At 50.1% G+C, this 26,099-nt stretch overlaps 1 protein-coding gene across 18 annotated transcripts in view; it reads right to left on the reverse strand.

The window, feature by feature from the left end:
• Window positions 1–26,099, reverse strand: part of MSI2 (musashi RNA binding protein 2) — a 215,237-nt gene that overhangs the window by 65,648 nt on the left and 123,490 nt on the right. For all 18 annotated transcript variants that reach the window (XM_068415924.1, XM_068415922.1, XM_068415921.1 and 15 more), the window contains exon 7: window positions 15,173–15,221. In XM_068415924.1, the coding sequence (XP_068272025.1) occupies window positions 15,173–15,221 (49 nt within the window). The remainder of the gene's footprint in view (window positions 1–15,172; window positions 15,222–26,099) is intronic.

Here is a 26,099-nt window from a genome sequence, read left to right on the forward strand (position 1 = left end):
TTGCTTCTCGAGTTGCCATAGCCACAGAGCACCGCGTGCGGGTCCCTCCAGCCTGGGAGCTGGCTCGTGGCATGTCCTCCCGAAGGCACAGAAAGTTCCCGACCCATCGCCGCGGCTGGCCGGGGGCTCCTGCCTCACCACGCTCCTCTCTCCAGATAAACGTGGTGCTTTTTAAAATTATCTTCTGCCCACAAGCGAGACACACACAAAAGCAGCCTTTCTGCTCGTCAACAGTGGGAACTTTCAATAGATCAGGAGCAGAGATATTTTCAGCATGTTTCGAATCAAGTTCAGGAGGACAGCTGGGGGAAGAGGGGAAAACATTCAGGTGTTTGGAGGTTTTCTGGCATTTTGGCAATTTTTCCATCTTCAGTGTACGAATAAAAGGTTTGTTGGGTTTTTTTAGGTTCTGTATTTTTTCCTCCCCAGAAAACTTTCCCCCAAAGAAGAATTAAGTCTGACCAGAACATCAAGGGAAGTTGCTGTTACCTGTTATTGGGAGGTCAGTACTTCATTCATTTCCACACACGTACCAAATACATCTACCCTGGCTATCCAGGTCCTCCAACTGGAAAAAACTCAGAACTCAGAAAAGAAAATAAAAAAATAATATAAATGAATGCAAAAACGCTGAGTGATTTAAACAACCAGGCAGCCAGGGCGTGCAAATGCTGCCGCCTACGTGCAGCCAGCAGCCGTACCCCACGCATCCTCTCCGGGCTCCCGACCCGGCCGTGCAGGGAACACGGCGTCGGGGAGAACCCCATCCTCTTCCTCGCTTGCAACAGCACCCCGAGCCCCACCAAACTCTGCCGCTCGGTGCTACCAGCCTGAGACTTTGCAGGAGATAATTTGATGCTCAAGGCCAACATTAGCAATGCCTGTCTCTCGGCTAATCAGCAGGCAATTAGCTGGAAGAATTCAGGATGAAGCTTCAGCCGAAGAGTAAACCTTCAGCCACTAAATTCCATCCTCAAATAATGAGACTTTATTCTAATTTCACAGTGATAATACTGCATAACATCTCCTCCCCTTATTTACCTCCAGAAAGTAACATGAGCACTGAAAAAAAAAAAATATCCAGCAACCAGCTTTCACCTATTCCTATATCTCAGTCATCATTTAATCTGAGAATTAAGCTCTGTTAATGGACGCAAACCATCCTTTTGAGCACGCAGGCAGTGTTAATATTTGAACAAGCTAACAACAACAACAAAACACAGAGCACTAATACATGCACGGTCATTCTTTCTAACAGGAAGGATTCAGGTTTAATTTTCACAGAATATTAAAACAAATTTTAATTAGAGTATACTAGTGCCTCCCTAATAAGTGCTTGCAAGGGGAACTCCACCGTGCAGAAATACGCTCCGCAGCAGAAGGGGAAAAACTTGCCAATAAGTAGTTTAATCACTGAAGAGCTTTGAGGTGGCTCTTTTTTTTTTCATTGTACCCTTCTCACACTCTGCAAAGAGGTTGTCAGAGATGTTTAGTCATAATCATTTCTCTGGAAAATGAGAAGTGAGCTTGACAAACAGGAGTGAGATTAGAAAAGAGAAGCGAAGGAAAAAAACCTGTCGATATGTGAAAGACATCCTGTTCCTTCCAGTGACCCAAAACGCCAAGGTTTGCTACTTTAAAAAAATAAAAAGGGAACAATCTCCAAGGAACAGCTTGTACGCGACAGACGCCAGCGCTGCCTCCATTGTTTTCCTTTAACAGCTAATGAATCCACTTGTGCGCTTTTGCTATGAAGGAGAATTTAAAAACGAAACAAGAAAAGCAAAGAAGGTTAAATATTAGCTAAAGCATCCCCCTTCCGTAAGCCAGCGATGCTCACGCTGCGCAGGACGGCCCAGCTCAGCCGCACACAACGTTGCCCCGAGACAGCTCCTGGGTTTATCCCGATGAACTTACGGGTACGACTCGCTCATCCTCTGTCCATCCTTCCCAGGCTGTCTCGCAGCTGAGCCCCGCCGACGGCCCGGCACGGCCTGACGCTGCCTGGCACGAGGACGAGCCCGTCCGAGACGGGGACGCCCAGCACCGCCTCGAGGAGTCGGGTCCTGCGCTGCGCAGAGCATCGTTTACTGCCCCTGGGAAAACTGAGATTCCCACCCACCCGCCCTTCTACATCATACGGGGTAACCGGGAAAACAGTTTAAAAATAATCTCGATTTAATCCAATTCTAATTAACAAAGTCTCACCAGGACGGGGCTGGGGGGAAGGAGCAATCACACCAAGTCCTGTGTTGACACAGCCCTGTGATTAGAGGAGTGGTGGTTCTCAAACACACGCAGTGACTGGAGATCTCCCTCTCCTGCGCATCCCCTTCCAAAGCAAGGCCTTGAAGCCGTGTAACAATGGGGAATTAGGGCAAAAATACAATTATTTTGCCAACTACACTCACACAGCTGCTCCTCTAACACCGCTTCTGCTGCCTGAAGCTGCGAAGGGCAACGTGAGCAAACCCAAACCCAGCCCGTGCTGGACCACGGGCAACCGGCACCGTGGCCACAGGGACCCGGCCAGGGCCAGGACCCGGTGTTGGCACGTGCCAACGTTGGCTGTGAGTGACGTGGCACAGCGGCAGGTCCAGCTCTACGGGCCAGGCACAGGCTGCCCTAAATAAAGTGCATCTCCCCCCTCCATCGTACGTACTTGTGACCAGTGCTCTTTTCCATATATTTTTCTCCCCTTGTTTTTCATTCTTCCCACTTTTTACTCACCCGGCCCCCGTATTTACAGCTCACTACACCACAAATCCTTATTTCATGTCAGCCACTGCCCAAGCTGTCCCCACTCCCTGTTTCTCCCAGACAAGTTAATAAGATGGAAGGCTCCCCGGAGGCCTCGAGCCAGCAAACATTATCACTTGGAAGCAAGGCAGAAATACTGACACATCGGAAATGACTTCAAGCCTATTAATTACCCTTTCTTCTCTGGCAGATCTTTGAGAGAGAGCTTGACAAACTGAGAGGCAGGAGAGATCATCCTTGAGCCCCCACCCACATCAACAAAAGCAAAACGCACACCCCCATCAAAGAAAAAAAAAAAACACATTGTTTTGTTATCAATTAATTCATCACAAATTAGCTGAAACAGAGGCTGCCTGCGAGTGACAGACCTGCCCTTCCTCTCCGTGTCCCCAGGGTGGCTGGGAGCCCCGCAGGCACACGGGCACAGCTCCCCTCCGTTGGGAAAGTGGGTCTTAGCTTGGAGCTTCCCATCACTGAACATCAATAATTTCCTTTAACACGATCAAACCTGGTACCCCAGACACACTTTAAAACCTCAGTGAATACCCCATTCTTCCCCTCCCTCAAAATGTACTTTAAAATCCTTGCCGGCATAATTGATCCTAATTATTATAAGCATTAGATATTAAATGCATTCCTACATGCAACATTGCTTCAACTGCGGGCTTTCACCGCAGTCTATTGTATAAATAAATGACTGGATTCCTTGTTCAAGAGCTTCAGATTTGACACTATTAATTCTGATGCAAAGTAGCCACGCAAGTCTAGATAAAGTCACTACCTTCCACTACGGCTTTATTTTTAAGGTGATTTTCATAATTTCTGGTTTAAAAAAAACCTCTACAAAATAACCCGAACAAAAATCTTCAAGCCATTACCTAGAAAACTATCATTAAATCATTTGTTCATTTTTTTATTGCTATCATTGTAATTAAAGAGAATCATATTTCAAAAACGTATCTTCAACAGCACTTATCAAAACCCATCCCCGCAGCCTATCAATTAGTATTACAATAACCTCGCTCCCTTGTTGCCTTTGCTATTAGCATTTTGATTGAATGTCTGTTGAAAAGTGACTGGTAACAGAAGATTGTGCTCAGAAAGTAATGTTTCTTTATTCGCTTTCATTGAAGCTTGTCTAGTTGTCTCCAGTTCCTACTCAAAAGAGACAAGACAGTTCCAAAAGCAGTAATTTTGATGCAGGATTATTTTTTTTTCTTCTCTGCAAGGTGAGATAGATTGGGTTAGGCTGGACACAAATGCTATTAAACCACTTGACAGCGGATCTGGGGTCTGCTGTCGGCTCCGACCTGAACACGCACAAGCTCCCAGCGACGTGTCATGGCCATAACAGCCCATAAACGTGCCCCCGATAAGCTGAGAAAACACAAACCGTAGGTCTTTGCAAATGACCTTTCAAGAGATTTAATAATAATAATAATTAATAATGCATGAACTTCTCAGGGAAGTTTTTGGCTGCATTTATTACTATTAGTACTGAATTTAAAAGGCAACAATTTATTAGATAACCCTTTGCACTCCGGGAACGTATCACTGCAACTTGAAGAGAGTTGAGTTGAATAAAGCCTCTAACGAAGGACAGATCCGTAATGAACATCATTATGGAGGGGAAGTGGATGCATTCAGCAAGCACCATGAATTATAAAGACAAGAGTTCATTAAATCTACTATATTAAAATAAAAATGACCTGCCACGTCAGACAGTTCTATTTACTGATAGTCCCGCTGCTGATGCCCTCCCCGGATAAATCACACTCAGCAGGCACAACCAACGGTTACCCAAAAACATTTCATCTACTCGGACGTGCTGGAAACTCACAACCAACGTTGGGTCACCCTCTAAAAACACCACGATCCTGAGGTTTGCTTTTAGGCCTTCGAGGGGAAAACAAACCAACCCCACAGCTGAGTCACCCTCCTGCTCTCCCCCGACGCGCTCCCTCTGCTTCCAGCACGGCAGTGACGACAGTTAATTAGATTAATAAGCAATTTAGCAGGGAGGAAAGAGAGGGAAATGTTCAGCATCGCTAGGACGGGGCTGGTACCGACCCCTGCTAAAGAACGGCTCTAAGGCAACGCCGGGCTGGGCGAGGGGGGGACCCCGGCTGCAGCAGGCAGAGGGTCCCGCTGTGCTTCCTCCCCTCCCTCAGCCTCCTCCACCCCACCTGCAGCCAGCCCAGCTCCCTGCGAAGGCTTCTCGAAGCCGCTCTCCCCCTCGGCAGCTCCCGTCGCCGCTGGCAGCCAGCCAGGAGCGTGTAACGGTGTCAGGTAGCAATTTCATTTTTAAAATGCTCTTATCAAAGATTTAAGGTGAAAGATAAGAGCGTACTAAATCATCATAAAGGAAACCCTGGATGAGGCACGGTATTTTGCAAATCAAAACAGTTATCGAAATGAAAAGGGTTGAATATAAAAACAAACGGAGCCAGCGCGGAGCAGGGAGACATCGGTCACATTTCAGGTTTTCTTGGCGAGTCTCAGAGCCTGCGAAGAACGGGAGCAGCGACACTTTCACTGTCATTTTAGAACAGAAATAAAACGCCAGGTACGTTTATACGTGAGCACGCACACACACACATCTGTACACAAACCCGCGCTTATTCATACGCCTTTTCATATAGATAGATCTATAAATATAGACACGTATTTTTCATGCCGTTACCCACGGCTGTTGGGTGCTTTTATCAAAGCCATCTGACCTGGAAAGCATCTGTTGTTAATACCACTGTTTTATTATTTATCAAACCCATTTCTTCACAGAATGACTAATTTCATACCTACAGCTGCTCCCCTCCTCCCTCCGCAGCTGCTCCTTCCCCGCGCAGCCGGGCAGGTTACGAGCCCCCCTCCACCTCCCACCGCCGCCGTGCCGCTCCTGAGCCCCCCCGAGCCCCCGCGCTGGGTTCAGAACCAGCACTTGGTGCTCCTGCCCTGCGAGGGACAGAGCAAACGGAGCCGAAGGGCCGGGAGCGAACCTGCGCAGCCCCGCCGGGGCGGGAGGGGGACGGGCTGCTGGTTTGTAAGAAAACAAACCCCACACTGGTGTCATCTGATTTTTTTGTTTTCCTGCAATTGCAGGGAACTTCCAGAGACTGGAGGAAAACAAATGTTTGTACGTCTCCGTGCCCGCAGGACGGAGCTGGAGGGAAGGCAGCCCTCCGCTCCAGGGACGGGCCGGCAGCGAGAGCAGAGACCTGAGCAGAGGGGAAGGGGCTGGCAGAAACGGAGACATCAGCAAAAGCCAAACCCGCCTCCAGCACCTCTGAGCCATTTTAGCTCATCCGAACTTCCTCGGAGCTGACGGGGGAATATTTGTGGCTACAGTGACGCTCACAGCGTATTCTCCTGCCAGTCTTCTCCCGACGGATCCTGCCCCAATTTTGAGCGCGCCGCTGAACACGTGTGTTCACGTGTGACTTGTGCAACAGACGAGGAGGAGGGTTTCCATCGCCAGAGCCTTGCTGTGACCAAAGCCAACCACACACCTCCCAAAGGACTTACACCGGGGCCGGCGGCGGTCCCACTAGGAGTAAACACGGAGAGACGGTGCCACGGTCAACGCAGGAGCCGCGGAGTCAGACCTGGCTCCGCTCACCGCCCCGCGCCCCCCGTCCCCACACCTTCTCGGGGACAACGCAAGGCTTGACTCACTGTGTGCCCACGGAGAGCTCTGCAGCCCCTCGAGGGAGGGCTGTGCTGGGCTAGTAGGGCTGTACTTGCTCGCTCCTGGCCTTCCTCCAACGCGGAGAAATGCGGAAGCCGTTAGCATCGATAGGTGTTTTAAAGTGAAGAACAATCTGCGAATTATTACACCAGTTGAAGGTACTCTTTCTGGTCCAGAAAACACCCAATAAATTAAAAGAAAAAAAAAACCCCACAACCCAGATCTGCCAACCTGCAGTTTTCTGAAAGCAGCTCTTTTTCAACTTACTTTTCTATTGGAACCAGCGAAAAAAGTGCCAGATGTTCTTACTTCAGCTTACATATACAAAAAACATACAGAACAAGCAAAATCACTCCTTGCCAGTATATATTAATCAACTTGATTAAAGAAATCTTCAGTCAAAACTTAATGTTTTGGGAAAACTGCTACCAAGCACAGGTGAGAGGGCTGCAGAGAACCGCGCTGACCGGTGCCCAGCACACAGCAGGCTCCCCGGGAGCACCCACACCCGCAGAGCCTTGCTCCGGCGCGGCACGAAGCCAGAGCTGATCAGAGGAAACCAGAGAGAAGCCAGGAGGATATTTTTCACCTGTGAAACCCTGGGCAGCCTCCCACGCGAAGCCCCTGCCTGCGCTGGCAGGAGGCGAGGGCGGCTCCGCGGGACCTGCCCTGCGACCAGACACAGTGCTCCTGCAGCACACACTTCACACATCTAACCCAGTAATTTTAACAGCTTCTAATTTGCTAATACAAGAGGATTGATTAGGTGGAACGTATCCACGCAAGAGCTGTAAACCGTTAATTGCAGGGTAGCAATGTCTCCACTTACACACCCCGCTGCCAAGCCCTCCGCTGGCAGCAGAGTCACTTGAAGCTTTTGCCTCGCAAAAACGACCCCGGGAGCAATTCCTGCTCCGCGGGCACGAGCGGGGCCTGGCTCAGCCACTTGCTCGAGCATCCCGCGTGTCTGCGTACCTGCGCAGATGCACCCCGCAGCTCGGACCAGCATCCCCCGCCTCAACCACCAACCCTGCGAAATAAACGCCCAGAAAAGCAGAACTGCAGCCGGGGAGGGGCTCAAACAGGAGGCTCGGGGGTAAAAGCCTTCCCTTACGCTACCAGCATTATTTGTGTAACCCATATTTCTGCTGAATCTTGAGATTCTGGGGATAGGGGACATGTTATCTGTTTGTTTAAACAGATCACCGGGAGGCTTTGCATATGGCAATGACCTTGTGGAACTAAAGGCTTCAGCAGCACCCGGGGCTGGGCATGAGTGAGGTGGCAGCTGATGGAGGAGATTTACTCCGGGGACTGCGCTGGGCACGGGGAGGCAAACCAGCCCCTCTTCTGGGACACCAAACGGCTTCACTCACTGTCTCAGCCTCCCCCGGCTGCTGGGAACATCCTCCCCACCCTCAGTAAAAGCGCTCTAAAAGCCTTATTATCAAAACCAGCAGATATAAAAAAAAAAATACAAAGCACCCCGCAATGCGTATGTGTGGGGACTCACCCAGTCTGCTCTGCGATCCACTGGGAGGAGAAAATAACCCCCCAGGGAGGGAAAGCTGCGCAGTGCATCTCAGTATTCTCCTATCACATTTTTGGGCACGGGCGTGCTGTGAGTAGCTGCCTGTTTTCTCAAGGTCACCACGCTGATTTTAATTCTGCTCGTTGTATTAAGACTGCCCGTCTATGTAAATGTTGCATTTTGTTCTCCTCCTGTTCCTGGCCTTTCCTCAATTAACATTTTCAAATAGTCCCACAAGACTTGGAGCACTACCTGCTAATCACTTCGCTCCTCCGTTCCGGGAAGCAAAAGGGTTTGGGTTTCATCAGCTGAGTAGATTCATAAGCAAGAACTTATTCAAGGCGTTTAGGGCTTCTTTCCATTCACAGATCATCAGGATTTTTGCTAATTTATCTGTCACTCAAACCGGCTGCTCAGCAGTGACAATAACGATGGCAAACCGAAGTCATATTAAAATGACCTCGCTGTATTCTCAAGGCAGCTTCAGCTGGGAAGAGTCCGTTGTCTAACACAAGCGCCGTTCCCGGCAGAGCTCACGCACACCGACTGCCTGCGAGTGCAACTGAATCATCATCATCATTTTTAAAAAGTCCTTAAATATTTGCCCAACTCTTGCTTTATGTTTCCTGAAGAACCTTTCAGAGATGAGAAAGGCTCCTCTGATTTACTTTGCACTCTCCAATACGACTGCAGTCTAATTGCATTAAGTTATTGATACCGTTCAGGACTAAGTGAATGGGAAGATTTTTCTTTTTAAGACAGCGACTGGTAACTGCAGTTCCACAGGATGGAAACGCCCAGGTTCCTGCTCATGGTCCTGCGTACCTCTTGCCCTGGCCACCACGCAGATACCTTCTGCGAGACCAGCGCTGCCATCTCCCACCTTTCTGCATCTCGGCTTTCCCATCCGAGGCACCTGGAGAGCAGCCTCTGGGGACCTGTGAAGCCATCACTTATTGCATCCCCGTCATTTCAGAAAGCTTAACTGATATTTAGAACCATAGAATCGTTTTGGTTGGAAAAAACCTTCAAGATCATCGAGTCCAGCCGTTAACCCAGCACTGCCAAGGCCACCACTAACCCATGGCCCTCAGCACCACATCTACACGGCTTTTAAATCCCCCCAGGGATGGGGACTCTACCACTGCCCTGGGCAGCCTGTGCCAGCGCTTGACAACCCTTTTGGGGAAGAAATTGTCCCTGATCTCCAATCTAAACCTCCCCTGGGGCAACTTGAGGCTGTTCCCTCTTATCCTATCACTTGTTACCTGGGAGAAGAGACCGACCCCCATCGCTACACCCTCCTTTCAGGCAGTTGTAGAGAGCGAGAAGGTCTCCCCTCAGCCTCCTTTTTTCCAGGCTAAACACCCCCAGGTCCCTCAGCCGCTCCTCATAACAATTTGAGAAGCTATTTAACATCTCCTGCATACAGGTGCCACAGAAAACGCGACATTTCCTCCTGCTCGCCTCTCCCTTCCTGCAGGTTTCACGCTCTGGCTGCGATCCTCCCCTCCTGCCGCCGTTCCCACCACGGCACGAGAGCAGGACGTGTCCTCCCGTGTTCGTTAACGCCCGACACCCCCTTTGCAGAGGGGTCGGTGACCCCGACTTGTTACTACCTGCATTAAAGCTAATCGAAAGGAGGCCGGATAAATTACGAAGGTCAAAAAGGCCTGGCTGTGTAGGGCTCTCCCTCCGGGGAGAGGGAATTAAATAATTTGCTTACACGTTAGCTACGAAGACAAGATACAGATGAGTTTAACAAACCTACTGGCCTTTACAATATATTTTTAAGCTGATGTTTACCTTAAAGTCTGATTGTGTAACTGGAAACTTCCAAATTGCTGGGCTGCGTTTGCAACCTTTACTGGAGGTTGGTGGGATTTTTTTTTCTTATTATTATTGCATTTGTTTGTTAAACAAGAAAATAAAAATGTCAGGCCATCTCTGGAGTGCTGCTGGCACGCCGAGGCTCTCCCCTCCTTCCGAGGACGCATTCGCACACGTCTATCCCTCCGGCGCGGCCCGGCCAGCGCAGCTGTTCGCTCCTTCTCCTCCTCTGGATGGGATTTTCATTACTGGTATAAAATTAAGCAATAAGGTATGACAGACAGTGCGGAGCTGGGCAATTATTCCAAGCCTCAGGTGGCGTTCTCCGGCACGAGGCCGGGGGCAGAACGGCTGTAACCACCCGAGACGCTCAATAATCGCCCTGAAAAGCGTGGCCAGGAGCCTGATTCGCTGCTCTGAAACGGAGCCTGCTGGGACGCGGGGCTCACACCGGCTTCAACGCGTTTATTTTTACACCTCACGTAAGGTGCCCTGCTGCAGCAGCAATAGGCGCTGGCCAGGAAATTAAAAGACAAGGAAGACAGGTCCAAGAATTGGCAGCTTTTCTGGTTTGTTTTGTGTTTATTAGCACCGAAGTAGGGAGCAGCAAGTCTGCCGAGCCCGGGGCCACCGCACGAGAGCCACCACCCAGGCCCAGGGTCCCCATCCCCTGGCCCAGAGGCTACAGGGGAGAAACTGATGCCAAATGGGAAACTGGTGGGACGTGGCCACCCGGCCCCGAAGCCACGAGCCCCCTCCCCGTGCTCCACCCAGCAGCCGCAGCCATCCCACCTCCCAGCCCGGTTCTGCCCGGGAGGGAGGTGAACTCGCGGCACGGAGCAGGGAGATGTGAATATCGCTGTTCAGCGCCGCAGCCGTTAATGTGTTTTACGACATGAATATTTATAAGTGAGGATGTAATATTAAAACCACGCACATATGAAATATTAATATGGCACATGTCATAGCTGCAATCTAAACAGATAGGTATGACTGATGGTATTATCGCTCAGCCATCACCACTTTCACTGATAGGTCTGTAAATGGTAAATAATATTAACTAATGAATCTTCACAGCCCTCATGTGAAGCTATAAAGCAAATACTTGCTTAAAAATCACTCTCAAAACTGCTGTCTGCAGCTCCTCCTCCCTCCGATCCGCTGTGCCTTGGCAGAAGATAAACACGCCGTATCTCCAGGCACCGAGGGCTCGGGTCTCTGCAAACCCCAGGGCCCGGGGATGAACGTCACCGGCCGGGGACCAGCGAGGCTGAGCCGCTTCCCTCCAAACAACCGCGCTCTCTGGAGCCCCGTTTATGAAGTGACACAGCTGACAAGGGAATAAAAGCCCATCTCATCCAGGAAAGCAATAACAATAACACCACCTCCATTTATATCCTATGTCACACTTTTCATCCAAAGCCCTTAAAGCACTTTATGCTCTAAAAAAATACCCACACTGTGTTTTGTGGATGTTTTTCCAGAAACCTACGGGTCACACCTGGCCAAACAGCAGCAAAACTACGTGAGCAGGAGAAAGGTTCCCCCCGAGCCATCCTCAAAACGCCCCGTACTATCGCCAGACTGCTGCCAAGAAAAAAGCTAGGCTGAAAATGACCAAATTAGGCAATTATTTCTATATATTTTAAATCCTCTTTACTCAAAACTGCCTGGGAATGCATTTTTAAACGCACACGACCTTGCCTTACTTGAGGGAGATGGCGATAAACAAATAATTGCAGCGGCTCTTAATTATATTTATATCTCATCTATAAAAACGTCAGTTATAACTTCAGAGGTCAACTACAAACCTGAGGTTTTGGCAGGCGGACAGAACACAAAAGGCTGTTTTTCTCCCAAGCCAAGCACCATCCTTCGCCGAGGCGCAGCCGGTGTCTCACCAACAGCGTCGCTCCTGTCTCTTCCAATGAACACAACGCTTACACCAGCTGCTGCCACCTGGGCAATTACTTTCATAGACTGAAATCTGCTGGACGGGGCCAGCGCAAACACGAGGCGCGACCCTCCCGCCCCTCCCCAAGGACACAGCACCCCGCGGCCTCGCTGGCACGAGGCGCACAAACCTTCCCGTGTGAATTCTGTGGTTTTAGATCAAACCCAGACCCCGGGCACCCCAGTCCCATGGGGCTGCAGAGCTCCTGCATGCCCACGAGAAGGCCGCTGTGATGCCATGCGGGGATGTCCGACTCGAGGGCATGGTGGGCAGCCCCTAGGGGCTGCGGGGGCTCAGACAGCCCCCCGGGGAGCTGCCGGCTCAGCCCAGCTTCCCACCCTGAGCCGAAGGGCCGCTGACCTGCGATGCACCCACGGAGGTGCCACCCAGCCCCTGCCCGAGGCACCCTCACCCTCCTCGCAGGCACGGGGATCAACAACTGCAAAAATCCAGGTAATTTTAAAGCTCTGCCACGCTCGACGCCTGTCTTTTGGAGATGTTTTAACCCCTACACACAGGATATTGTTCACATCACACAGCCAGCCTGCCTTTCTTTAATTCTGTTTAGTTTTAAGATTAAAGCAGCCCAAATCACATGCTGTCACTTCCCTCCTCTCTCCCCTGCCATTCCTAACTCTGAAGTTAACTGAGATGAAAATAACTCTGGGGACTGTATGGCTCTGAAAAACACACAGCGTTACATTCAACACCGGCAATTACAGCTGGGGGGACTCAATCACTCAAAATCCTTATTTGCCTTTTTGCCCCTGGGAAGGGCTCAGCCCGCTCCCACACCACCCAGCTCAGGCACTCTCCTCTAACCCTCCCTGCCTCCTCTTATGGCGCTTCTTCTCAGCTCGGATGGACAGAGCAAACAACCCTCCCGCTGCCGGGTTTGGGGATCACCCCCACGGGCAAGCACAAGGGCAAGGCACCCGCCCCGGCTGCCCGACACGCTCGGCAGCATTTTGGTATGCTGGCTGGAGCTCCCTCTGTAACGAAGTCAGAAGGACATCATCATCGTGCCAGGCTCCCTCCACCCCCAAAGATCAATAACTAATGCTGAACTCCAGATTTTATCTGTGCTTTCCAAGGGTAACAAAATAACACCACCCTCTTTTTTTTTTTTTTTTCTTTCCAATTACTCAATCCTTTCAAGATTGACCCAGTAATTTTCAGCTCTATGAAATTTCAGGCAGTGAAGAAAGTGATCTTCCAGAGCGCCTGGAGAACTTCTGTGTGTGGTTTTACTTCTTGTACAGAAGTGCAGCACAGGGCACAGAAACAGAGGACTACCAGCACTTTCTTTCTAAAAAGAAACAACATCTTAACTAAGCTGATGCAGAGATATTTGCCTTCCAAGTGCCAGTTCACTGCGTGCCCACTACAAGTGGCCAAGCCAGAAAGAGAACCCTTGCAAGAAGGGGGTCACTGCACCCCAGTGAAGCTCCTACTGATTGTTTTAGCTACAACACTCCAAAAATGAGCCACTCCTTCCATTAAATACTCACAGATTTTGTAGCCTGCCGTTAACACAGCCAGACAGCCAGGAAACACAATAGCTCTGGGCCTTTTTTTCCTTACAAAACACCCAGGAATAGTTGGGCGTTAAAAAAAAGAAAAAGACACCAGCAGAGGCAACACCATGGTTAGCTCAATGGCACTTTAGTGTTATAAAAGTTACGTGCTCCCTCGCCAAGGCATTAGGTTTTATTTTGGGTGGGGTTTTCAAGCCTTCCCAAGGTATTAACGACACTGTTCAACGATGAGCAGCTTTTAAAATCCCTCTTCCTATGCCTGCTTCAATCTGTGTGTTTCAACTAACTAATCGATGCTGGCCCGGTGCCACGCGTGCAGGCGAGTCACACGCTACCCGGGTACACGCGCACGAGTAACACACACGTGCCAGAACTATGTCAACAAATATTCTCAATTTGCTTGCAAGGAAATTTATCTCACCTTCCAGCAATAGGGACTGAATTTTAATACTTTTTTCCCTTGCCTACGCTGATTATTCCAGGCACAGGCTAACCACAGCAAACCACAGCGGATATTTTACCTGCCATTTCTCCTTCCCTTTGCTAATTTGAAGATACAGATTGCAGCCCGCAAGTGGTGTTAAGAATTGCCATTAACACTGTTGCTGCACGCTGCTGCATTTTAAACACATTTCCAATGCAATCAGAGTGTCACAATTTGTAAAATCTGGGGTGATTTTATAAATGATCGATGCAGCAGAGCTTGCTTCATCACGTCAGCCCACCGGACAGTTTATTAGCCTGATTAGTGGCAGCTCCCTGTACAGAGAAGGAAAAAATGTCAGAAAAGACTGGATAAATTCAAGCGTGAAGATGAAGATGACTCTCTACTCTGCCTTTTACACTTGTTTCTTCCTTTCACCTGTACTTGGCAGGGGTAAAGCCCTTTGTGGAAAACCCAAACGGTTTCATGGCAGCTAAGGTGCCCCTTACACCTGCAGCCCTCAGCTCCGGCAGTTACAGACCTCCTCTCCAGATAAGACAGTGGAAAGATGCTTCTGAAAGAGGAACCATCCTCTGGGGCTCATCGCTCAGGTCCACACCTGATAGCAGGGCCCCCAGTGCGCTGCTCCAGCTGCCCCTGAGAGCACAGAAAAGCTGCACAGGAGCTGCGAGAGCAGAGCTGAGTGCTCACAGAGCACAAACCCCAACGCCTCCCGGTGCCCTCGCGCCTCGGGAAGTGCTGACAGCAGCACAGAGCCACCGGTGGGGACAGAGGAGGGAGGGATCACCTTGAGGTACTGGGGAAGAGACGAGCGTCTTGCTCGCAGGAAGCAAAGGAAGGACTGACACACTGCTGCTCTATTTTTAACGTCCCTGCAGAGTCTCCTGCCTGCCCTGGCAGTGGAGCCCAGCCAAGGCAGGCACAAGCTGTCAAAGAGACCCCCAGTGAGTTTGGTGGGCAGGAACAGAGCTCGCTGCAGAACAGCCAAGAGCCTCAGTGGGAACAAAACTCCAGGATTTAGGACATCTCAGGCAAATGGAGATTTTCCCCCCCTCTCTGGAGCAGAGCCCTTATCCAGGGATGAGGCAGCTGCTGGGGCCACCCAGCCCAGCCGATGGGCCGCAGTCGTGCTGCAGGACAGGCTGACGTCCCTGGGACAAGCTGTCTGCGTGGAGCCCTCTGTGCCTGAAAAACCATCATGCCCCGACCAGACAAATCATCTCTAGTAAGAAAATCCAGATGACGTGTGGCATTACAAGCCAAACAGCCCTTCCTCTGCAACAGCTGCAGGACCCAGGGACCCGTCTCAAACACCAGTGGCTCCGCTGATCTCCCACCGCTGGCTCATCGTGCTGACACTGGTTTTTGGCTGTGCTCACCAGCAGAAGCTGTCACAGAAGGTGGTGTCGGAGCTCCCGTTCTCTCTTACCTCTATGCCTGTTGGTCGTCTTGTCAAACATAAGCATGGCGTCCTCCACCTGCAAGACACAAGAGGGGAGATGCTTTAACACACCGGCTGCACGGCTTGCAAAGGCACAACATGCGGACTGGGAAGGGGAGACAGAGGCAGGAGCAGCCTCAGCTCAGGTGCAAACGATGCCTCGGATCCCCTGGCTTTTGCTCGGAGCCAGCTCTTCCCTTTGGAAATCTGCTGCTTTCAACCCCCGTCCTGGCTGACACTGGATCCTAAAGCAGAAAAGTGAACATTAAAAGTTCTGTTGCCCTAAAAAGCTGAATATCTAAGGAGCTCTTCCACCTCTCATCAGTCCCTGCCCACGCCTCATCTCAGCTTTCTTCCCTTTTGTAGGGAGATAAGGAAGGGCCAAGAGAGGAGTCGTGGATGCAAACCAAGCCCATGACTTCTCCAGATTAGAGTCACTGTCTTGGCTGAGGATTAGGAGGTTTCAAGAAGTATGAGCAGGGTAAAATCTGGTCAGCCAAGAAAGGTATTCAGAGGTTTTCAAAAGGCCTTTTGAAAAGCTAGAGGAAAGAGGGGAGAGGGAGGAGGGAGCAAGTTTAATTCGCATCAGGTTTGGCATTTCCACTTCAGAAGAGAGATGACTGATGAAATGTATTGAAGTGCAACCAAATTGCTTTCAACTTTCATTACTATTTGCATGATTTATTCCACCTCCATTTAATCTGTGCAGCCACACCTAAAATTTTACACTTATTTTAGAAGGATGGTGTGCTGGGGTTTATTTTCCAGCATTATCACACTTTAAACTGTTGCTCAGAGGCTGCAGGAGCTGGGGCTAGTCGGTGCTGCACACCCCAGGGAACTCCCAGAGCAATCTTTTTGAAAAGAAATTACAGACTTGCTATTCCCCATTTTAAACCAGAGGCTGATGAAAACCTGGATCACCGCTAAATTGCGGCAGACGTTGAGGGAAGGGAGAAGTTCTTTAAAGAAAAGGTTTTATTCTTTAAAGGACTGCACTGGTTATCTGTTGGGGTGGGTTTTGGGGGTTTTTATTTGATTGTTTGGGGTTTTTTTAGGGTTTTTTCCCCAGTAATGTTTATGATGCTTCCACGTTCTTATATTCTGGCTTTCTACAAATCATTTATTTTAGGCAAGAGACTTACAACACAGTTACGTGCTCTCTTCACCTTACACAGTGCTTGTGTTGCCTTACCCTGATCCTGGAATTACAGGAGGATTTGAAAGCTCCCACCTGGATAAAATTCATGGTTCAGTTTGACTGTAGTCCCCTCACGCAGGGGAGCACACACCCACCCTGCTTCCGTGCAGAATTACAACCTGTCTTGGCTGGGCAGAGACGTGTTTGGGGAAGGTGGTAAAAACACAGCTTGAACCTGTCTTAACTACTGGACTGAAATACGTTCCAGGATATAGTAAAAAAAAAAATACAGTGCAGTAAAACCTTACGCTATGCCTAAACTCATCTAAAAACCTGCCCTGGGTTAACTTATTCTCAACTTTTTCAGTCCCAGTGGTTTGCAAAATGTGTTAGCAACGGCCCGAGATGCAGGAGAATAGCGTGACTTGATACCCATCTTGAATGAGACCTAAAGGTGCTGATGCACTGAAAAATCCAAACCCCATTAAGCCCAGAGCCATTCGTCCTGCTGTCTGTCTTTACTGCAAGGAAGAAAACTCACAAGTATGTGTAATATCGGAAGGCAGATAAGGACAGAGCCCCCCTTCACCCCACCACCACTGCTTATCTCTGCTCCAGGGTTACGTTTGCCCAGCAATCTTTATTTTTCATTCTCAGAGGTCTTGGCCTCCCTGGAACCAGAAATTACTTGCTGCACCTCATGCTGTTTCCTCGAGCATCGCCACCTCCTCGGCCGCGGTCCACGCGAGCGTGCTGACCACCCTTCCGTCCCCACGCCAGCCGCTGTCGCAGAAGTTTTAACATGCAACTCTCCCTGCGTAGCTTCTTTGCCTCAAATCCCATCCTAGAGCCCAGAGAAGTCCCCCTCACTGCGGGTCTGAACCTCTCGGGCAGCCTCATCCTGCTCCCCCAAGTGCTGCCAGGACAGCGAAGGGACAGGCCCTGGCACGGGAGGGTCAGGGGGCCCTGGGTCCAGCTCCCAGCCATGCCGGGGGTCTGCTCTTTGGGTCGCCTCTCCCACCAGATACGCGTCCCCTGGGCAAACAACGCTGTGTGTCATCTGTACCAGGGCCCCGCTTCGCTGGAATGATGATCTTGGCAGAGAACTTCTTTATGCAAATAAATCCTTATTAGCAGTAACAAACGCAGCCTGCATGGGCTGATCCAGGAGGTTTCCATCGTGCTGGCTGGGGCCCCGGGGAGCACGGACACCCCGGCGGTGGGTGCTCCATCCCTCCAAGCAGTGGTACCTACGTCTGGGATGAGAACGGGGCACGCAGGTACCTACAAAAGGGTCAGCCCCGCCAGTTCAAACCTGAAAACCTGCAAGGGGGCAAGCGGCTCTGCAGCAGAGTTTCAGCTGTGGACCAAGAAAAAATAATCAGTGGGGTGTTCTTTAAGCCAGCTGGTGCCCTTTCAACAGCGTCTAATTGGTTATCTTTTCTGTTTCCGAAGGTCAGAACATTTTATCTCCGTCTCTGCCCTTTCTGGGTTTACCCCACCCTGCGTTATTTTTTAGGGCAGCCATTGTAACAGAAGAATAGCCTCTTTCCTCCATAGTCCGGTGACACAATGAGACTTCTTGAAACCTCCTGAATAGATAAAGTGCAACGGCAAAAGGAAAATTCTATTAACGCTTTGCAAAATAAAACATCTAAGAGCCGGTTAGACAAGCAAGAGAAGAAAATCAATATGGAGAGGGCAGCGCGCTTAGAAAAACTTTTCACCAGTTGCAAAAAGGTGGCGAGGGTATGGGAGGGAGGGGGAGAAAGAAACTTATTAATTCAGAAAACCCATCAATGGTATGGAAATCTGGCAGAACAGCAAGAACTGAAACTAGAAGAATTTGAATATACAAAGGGCTGAATAGAATGAGCAAACCACGCTGCCTCACACACACAGCCCGTTTCTCACGGTTCTCTGTGAATCAAACACAAGCGGCTTGTTCAAGTTTTCATCAAGGAGAAATAAGGGACACAGTCAAGGTAACCGGCAGTAAACCCTGTAGTAAGCAAATTGATCCCTGTTTCAGGGGAAGTGAAAAAAAACCCAACCCACAGATGAAACTCGAGGAGATTCAGTAGCTGTGACTGTCCAAGAGTTAACCCTCTCGTCCAGCCCGAGGCTCCCTTGCTGGCCCAGCATTTTAAAGATGCTCCAACAGCAAGTTTTCCAGGTCTCAACTCAAAACACACAACTAGCACCTTGCTTACAAAAGAGGAGAAACTTTTCTCCAGGGGCAGAAACAGGACTGGAAGGTGCAATCGCCATCCCCAAGCCTTGGCGGGGGCACACCCAGGACTGATCACCACCACGCTCCATCACGGCTCAATAGAGAGGCTTAAAGGAGCTGATGAAACTCAACTAATTATCAGCATCAAATGAGAGTGTATTACAAAGTGAACAGCCTTAGCACTTAAGGTAAATAAAAAAAGAAGACAAAAAGACCTGCCAGATAATACCAGCTACAAATGGACACTTAAGCCCAACAGACTTCTCCTCTGTCCCAGCATACCCCATACATATTTCCAATTTAGACCCAGTTTCTTATATAAAGCCTAACTAATGGGCTTTAGTTTATTTAACTTTTTTTTTTCCAACCCACTTGGGGCTCTGAGAAAAGGAAGAGCTGTATCACTGCTTTAATCACTGCCTGGAAGGAGGGAGAGGGGAGAACAGGAGGAAAGAAAAACCTGGAGGAGCCAAAGGCTTTAATAATCCTAACAGTTCCCAGGGTTATTTAAAATATGCCCAGCCAGTTCACAAAAGGCTCCACAGAGATAAATGTATTTGATTTTCTTCCACTTTAATGGAGGCATACATTTAAAGCAACAAAACCAGGGTGACCTAAATAAAATGACTATTAATTGTACTCAGAAAGGCTCTGAATTTAATGCAACTGATCCAGCCCGGCACAAGAACACACAATATTCTCCAAATTCTTTTTCCCATTTGAATCAAGTTTGCCCACTGAGTAAAACCTCCACAGGGAAACTACCCACTTCCATAACCATACCAAAGGGACCCACAGCAGTCTTTATGCCTCACACTCCTCCTCATCCACCCCGGGGAAGTTTTTCCCAATCCAAAAACTGAGTTTCCAACACATCCAGCACCGACGGGGACGGGGGGGCTGTTTATTTCCAACGCTCCCGAGCAGATTTGGTGCTACATTCTCCACCCCTTCAAGGGAAAGGAGAATCAGGGCAGACAAATGAAATAACGCACAGCAATCGAACGCTGTGGCATTTCACACCGGGTCCTAGGAGACAAGACATTACAGAGGGATGACATTCAGCTACGCACAGCTGGGCTGTGTTTCCACCCGCTCCGATCCCCGACTTATAAACTTTACAGGTCTATCACTTCTGCTGCTCTCCCAAGAAAAGTATGCTGGATATTCTGGTCTAATTCCTCAAATTATTCATACACACTGCACAACTCCTCCAATATTTTGCTTTCTGAAGCAGAAAAACCTCTTAGCTGCTAGTAAACTGTCAGGTGCCATTATTTTAAATGCGCATGTGAAATCTAAGCGCCAGCGACGCGCTTCTGCACATCTACAGCCTCCCCCCATATAAATTAAGACGATGCATATCGTGTGCCAGGCAGTTAGAAAAAACGGTCCCCCCACACCAGGCCTCTGGGTTTGATTACAACGGAATTAAACAAAGAAACAAATACTTCAACCTTCTCCCCTCGTTCTGCCAAGCATGCCCCACCTCGCGTCCGAAGGCACCTGAAGCACACTCACCCATTGCCACAAGGCTGGGCCCCTCCCCACCTTGGCCAGCACCATGTCCTAGCACAGATGACCACGCTGGACCACAGGCTCCTGTCCCAGAGTGTGGCTGGTCCCCGTCCCACCGCCCCACCACACTCAAGGGCTCCGCTCACCCTCGCGGCCGCTGCGTTGGCCAACGCACCAGGGAGCAAAACAGAGACCTCCAGGGCTGAAAGCACGAGCCGCTACAGCCTCGCTGGGTACCCCCGGCTGCGTGCTGAGAGCCTCCCACCCTCCATGGGTTGGGCACCATGCGTGTCGTGCTCCCTGGGGGGCTGGAAACCCATGGTGTGGTCCCTCGCTGAGCAGCGACGACTTCCCAACTGAGAGCTGACAGATTATGCACCACGATAATAATCAATGCCTTACTGTGCAAGAACAAATTCCAGCGCTAGCAATTTTTTCCCCCCAGCAGTCAAGTCTTTAAAAAGTCTTCTTCAGCAATTATAGCTAATAAAACCACGATTTTATTCAACACACACATATCATTGTAACTAATTTTGCTCCATCAGGGCTGAAATTAAAACAGGCATTCAATCACGCTAATCTCAGGGCTTGCTCGCCAGCCGTGACATGGCAAAGAGCATCCCAAATGCTTGCCAAAAGGCACAGCGGCTACTCTTGGACTTCAAAATGCTCCTGCAAACACCCAACACATTACTCAACGCTTACTCTACCAAGGGGGATGTAAGAATGACTAATGCTCTCCAGAAAAAACAGCTTTCCGCAGCAGGACAAATCAAAGATGACTCCACAGACGATTTCTCATTAATTCCTTCTCTGGCATTAATAATATGAAGCATTGATGAAAGCAAGGCTCTTCGCCACTCTCAGCTCAAGTTATAAACTATATGGGGACTCTTGGAGTTTGCCTTTGACCTGCTGTCTTGGCCGAGAACTTCCCTGGTCCCCACCAGATTTCCAGCACACATAAGCCAACACCAAAGAGGGGGAAGACAAGGCTCTTGCAAAGAAAACCCACAAAATAACTCTGAAACATAAAGACAGTTCTTCCTTCAGCATCAGGGGCTGCTGTACCACTGCAGGACCAGCAGCAGAGAAGGCAGGGAAAGCAGGAAGGAAAAGCAGCAAGGCCAGTAAGATGGTGTAAGGCCAGCTTGGGCTGGTAACAACCTCCACCCAGCAGAACAGTTGGCATTGTATGAACCCCAGGGACACTTCTCCAGAAGGTACAATACACCTGCACGGCCAGGATCACCACCGGAGAGGTGTAGGGTCCCTGCAAGAAAAAGGGACGCAGAACAAACCGCTCTAGGAGGATTAACAGCTCATCATTCATCCAGGCACCAGCAGCTCCTCTCTCCAGACGAGGTGGCCCTCACCTCCCAGTTACCTGTAACGGGGCGCTTCAGGGACGCCTTTCACAAGGGACATCAAGCTGGAAACAACAGCGACGCAGAGCCAGCAGGACCATCCCAGTGCTACCCTCCCCTGGGCCGTGGGGCGTGTAGGTGTTTGCCGTGCTTTTACAGAGCCAGAAGAGCCTGCCTCCATCAGAGCAAAGCAAGCTTGGGCTGGGGCTGAGCTCCGCAATCAAGTCCTGCAGCCAGGTCTAATTGCCCAGAACAATTCGTGCCCGCCAGCGCACAGGCAGCTGTCCTCTGGGTCTCCTTAGCTTGATGGGAAAATAGGTTCCAGTGCTGCATTTCTGAAACGGAGTAAGAAAGTCAGAGGAGCCGAAACAAGACCGCATCTCGGAGAGCTCGCGGGAGCCAGCGAGACGTCCCCGATCCTCCTGCCCTTCTCCTAATAATAACCTGGCAGCTCAGTGCTCCGAGATCCCGATGGAAAAGGGTACAGAGGGCACACACGACCACCCTGCAGCAAGAACCAGAGACTCGACTCCACACAGTCACTAGCAACACACACAAGCCCCAGAGGATGGGCTGAGAACAACTTGGGGAGGTTCAGGTTGGCCATTAGGAAGCATTTCTTCTCAGCAAGGGTCATTAGCCATTGGAAGGGGCTGCCCAGGGAGGAGGGGGAGTCACCATCTCTGGAGGGGTTTAAGAAAAGACTGGACATGGCACTTAGTGCCATGGTCTAGTTGCCATGGTGGTGTCAGGGCAATGGTTGGACTCGGTGATCCCAGAGGGCTCTTCCAACCTGGTTGATTCTGTGATTCTGTCCCCGAGAGCTGCTGTGGAGGACGGGGACGTGGGGACAGCAGTGGGAGGACCCCACGCCCCAGGGCATGGCTCCTGCCGCAGAGCTGCTCCCCGCTCTCCTCTCCAGTGTTTCAGATGTCCACCGCCACACAGTCACATCCCATCCTAGACAAGCTGCTCTCTTTAAAAAAAGCACAAGCTCACCTAACAAAGGACAGAACGCAGACACCCACGCGGGTTTCTGGAAGCAGACTGATCTAACGCCACACGTGTTTACACGAAGCTGTAGTATTTAGTTAACAAAATGTATTTGTGAATCAGAGCAGCACCTCCATCACTGTTACAACAACACTCCAATCTGCATTTCTGCCAGAAATCGGTGCCACAGGAATTTCTTCTGTGATCAAAGTTGGTCCGTGCTACAGTATGAGACAAGGAGCGATTGATAACTTTAAAATATACGTCAACAGCTAGAAACACTTCAGTAGGGGTTAAAAAGCAAGAGAAGGAGCATATTCTGCTCTCGTTCAATCTGAAGCCAGTGTTAAATCACAGAGCTCCCACCACCGCCCTGCGCTGGAGAGGCAAGAACAGAATCTGGCTCAAAACATCTGCTGGAGAGCCTCCAGACTCCCTCACAAACATTTAATTCACCCTGCCTCAAAACATCTTTGCGTTTTACCCATCTAACAGCCAAGGAAGAGGGTGGGACTAGAGGGGAAATTAAGCTACAGGGATTTTAAGTGGCCCGTATGTGGCCCCAGAGCCAACCACCATCCTGGAAATCCTTGCCTCCGGTTCCCTGCCGGCATCAGCTCCATCTCCCACATGCACCCTCGTCTATCTATTTATTCAAGACGTCCTGTCTCCCTGTACACGTGCACACCCGTATGCACACATCGTGCATGATTTTCTACAAATTTCCCCAACAACTGAGTAACTTTTGCTAAGTGTTTCCTTGCAAGATCCACAAACGAACGAAGAGCCTGAGCTCCATCCGTCCCGCCCTGTCCCCTCACCAGCTGCCCGAAGGAGTTATCACCAGATGAAAACATAAGACAAACACACACAAAGTGTACTTTTAAATGCACGCACAGTAATTTTAAAATACTCCTTTTGGCGCTCACACAGGAGCCGTCAGGGTTTACGTGTTTAAGTTTCTGCCACTGAAAGGCAGGAGAACTTTTGCTCTTCCAAAAGCAAACGCTGAGGGCTCCGTACAGCCACATCACTCGAAATGAAGCTTAAATCTATCAAACATCACAGAAGTCAGGGCATAACCACAAGACCCGACAACACTAAAGTCCACCTCAGCTCCTTTACTCGACGAGGTGCTCTCAGGCCGGGTCTCCCCACGCAGTGCAAGGCCCCACGGGTGCCACCGGGCAGGGACAGGGCCGCTCTCCTCCACGCTGGCACCACGGGGCGATGCCACCACGGGGACACCGGGCGAGCGTTGCTCCTTCAGCACTCCAGCGAGCCAGGTGCGAGGCGGTTTGTGATTTTACTTTCACGGAACATTAGCTGCCGTCAGCAGAAATAATTCTTCCTCCCTTCACGGTGCTCGTTTGCATGTTAGCACTGCGAAGTTGCAATCTGTTTTCCTTTCCAAGCGACACTGAAGAGGTGCTGCCCGTCAGGCCTGGCCGCCGCAGGGTTTGGGTACGACGAGACGGGTCCAGGCAGGGGAGACGCTGCTCCCACGAACACGTGTGTGCACACAGACAGCCGACGTGCATCCCCCTGCGCTCCTGATGGGCTGAGTAATACCACTACCTGAAAAGCCAACAAATTTAAACCTCTGTCCTCCTTTCTGGGCTGCAGCAGAAGGGACACTGTAATTTCATTTAATTACAACCTCTGCCTATCTCTGCTTGCTCTGCTGCAGCCACAGGATGCAGCTCCCAGGCCAGGAGGGCACAAGGTCCTTTACATATAAGAAACTCAGGTTTTACAGCTGCGGAGCCAGTTAAAGCCCACGCTGGCTTGGACCCGGACCCCTCCAAGTGCCACCCTCCTGCTCGAGTGCCCCACAGCCCCCCTGCCCATCCCAGCACCTCACTGCGACGCTCTTGCAGGCCCTTGGTTGAAGCGTGCTACACACAGGGTAAAACCTCGTCTCTCCCAACCCAGCATTTTCCCTATTCACGCATCACCACAACACGAGCAGCGGGTTTGTTTACTACAAACAAACATGCCAAATAACGTGATGCAGAGAGACCATTAAAAGCCACACGTCGAGAGGAGCACCAGAAACCACCTCTCTGAACACCAAAGTACAACACATCGGACTCCGAATCACACACTGACCATTTCAGGAACAACCCCCAATAAATGGAACCTGCTATAAAGTGTGGCTCAACTCCAAGCACACGGTTAAGTCCACTTAAGTCCTTCCAAGATGTGGTTTCTGAAGAAAACAGCGGCACTTTCACATTTTCCTTTTAAGCACTTTCTGAAGCCAAGACCTAAGGGACTCACTGGTCAGCACACCACGACTCGCTGCGTCCCTGTGTTATCACGTTGCTCTGAGCAGAAAAGAAGTTCCTGTTCACCCAGTGACAAAACCTACAGAGAAAGACCCTAATCACGCACCTCTCTATCACATCTGAGAGTACAAACACACAGCATTAAAGCACAGGTCTGTCTTACCCACTGAACGGACCATAACCACCTCTGGGTTTTCGTTCGGTGCCCTTAAGCCATACAGTAAAAATGAGCTCAGAGCCTTGCCTCTTACAGAGCATGCTGAGAAAAACCCTCTTCACCAGGAGCGCAGGTTCTCCAGGCGCCTTTGCAGTGCAATCCCAACGCAGGACGGACACGGGGAACCAGATCTGATGAAGAGACATCCTGAGCAGAGTAACAGGATCGAGTTTAAAGAGCTTCCTGCTGCCCTTTCGTAAACACCTGCTGAATAAGTGTGAAGATAAGACAAGTATTGCATTACTATGTTTCCTGATGCATGAAGGGCTTTTTTATTGCCCAGAGGTTTTTTTTTTTAAAAAAAAAGTATGAACAATTACCACAGTCAGCTTCAGCAAAAGGCTCAGCTGCAAAATGAAAGTGCAGTTTATTAGCAAAGAAAAACTCATCTAAGTTTCCCTTGACTGTAATGAAAAAAAGTTTCATTTTATTTCCTGCTAGATCCTTTGTCCTTTTATTGTTCTTCTCATATACTGACTTGCATATTAAAGAATATTTTTCCAGGGCTTTTTCTTCTAAGCAGAACTCTCCTCCCTTGTCCTTCAACCCCAAACCAAACACAGCTTGTATCTCTACATTTAGGGATTTTTTAATTTATAGAAAAAACACTCGCACCGCAGACCCTTGCTGTAACAAGCACTGCATGTTGCTGCACTCAAGCACGGTGCCGAACGGCCGGCTCGGGGATCCGAGTCCCCTCGGTACCCCGGGGCTTGGCAGCACGCAGGGGCAGGCAGCCGGGCGGGCTCTACCAGCGCAGTTCCCAACTCCTGACAAGGTGGGCAGTCAGAGGACTGTACTCAAACCAGACTCATTACACTGATGCTTTATCATCCCTTCCCTCTTTGAAAATATGTCAGAAAGTCTCTAGAAGAGAGAAGCCCAAAGCCGCTGTGGGGATGTGCTGTTTAAGGCTGTTCCCTACAGCAAAGCACCGTCACCGGTGGCCTGGGGCAGCAACCCTGCCCCACGGGTTTCACACAACGAGGACGTTGTGCACTGTCCATCGGGATCGCTCAGGCCCTCGCAGCAGCCTGGCCCCCTTTAATCTGAGCTCAATCAGGGAGCCCAGATTGGGCCATTACCGTGGGCTGTCAGGACGCATTGCTAAAGCACCACCTTGATTTCATCCCCCCAGCTCCAGCCCTTCCCACT

This window comes from Nyctibius grandis, chromosome 18 (assembly GCF_013368605.1).
Source record: "Nyctibius grandis isolate bNycGra1 chromosome 18, bNycGra1.pri, whole genome shotgun sequence".
Taxonomy (NCBI): Eukaryota; Metazoa; Chordata; class Aves; order Nyctibiiformes; family Nyctibiidae; genus Nyctibius; species Nyctibius grandis.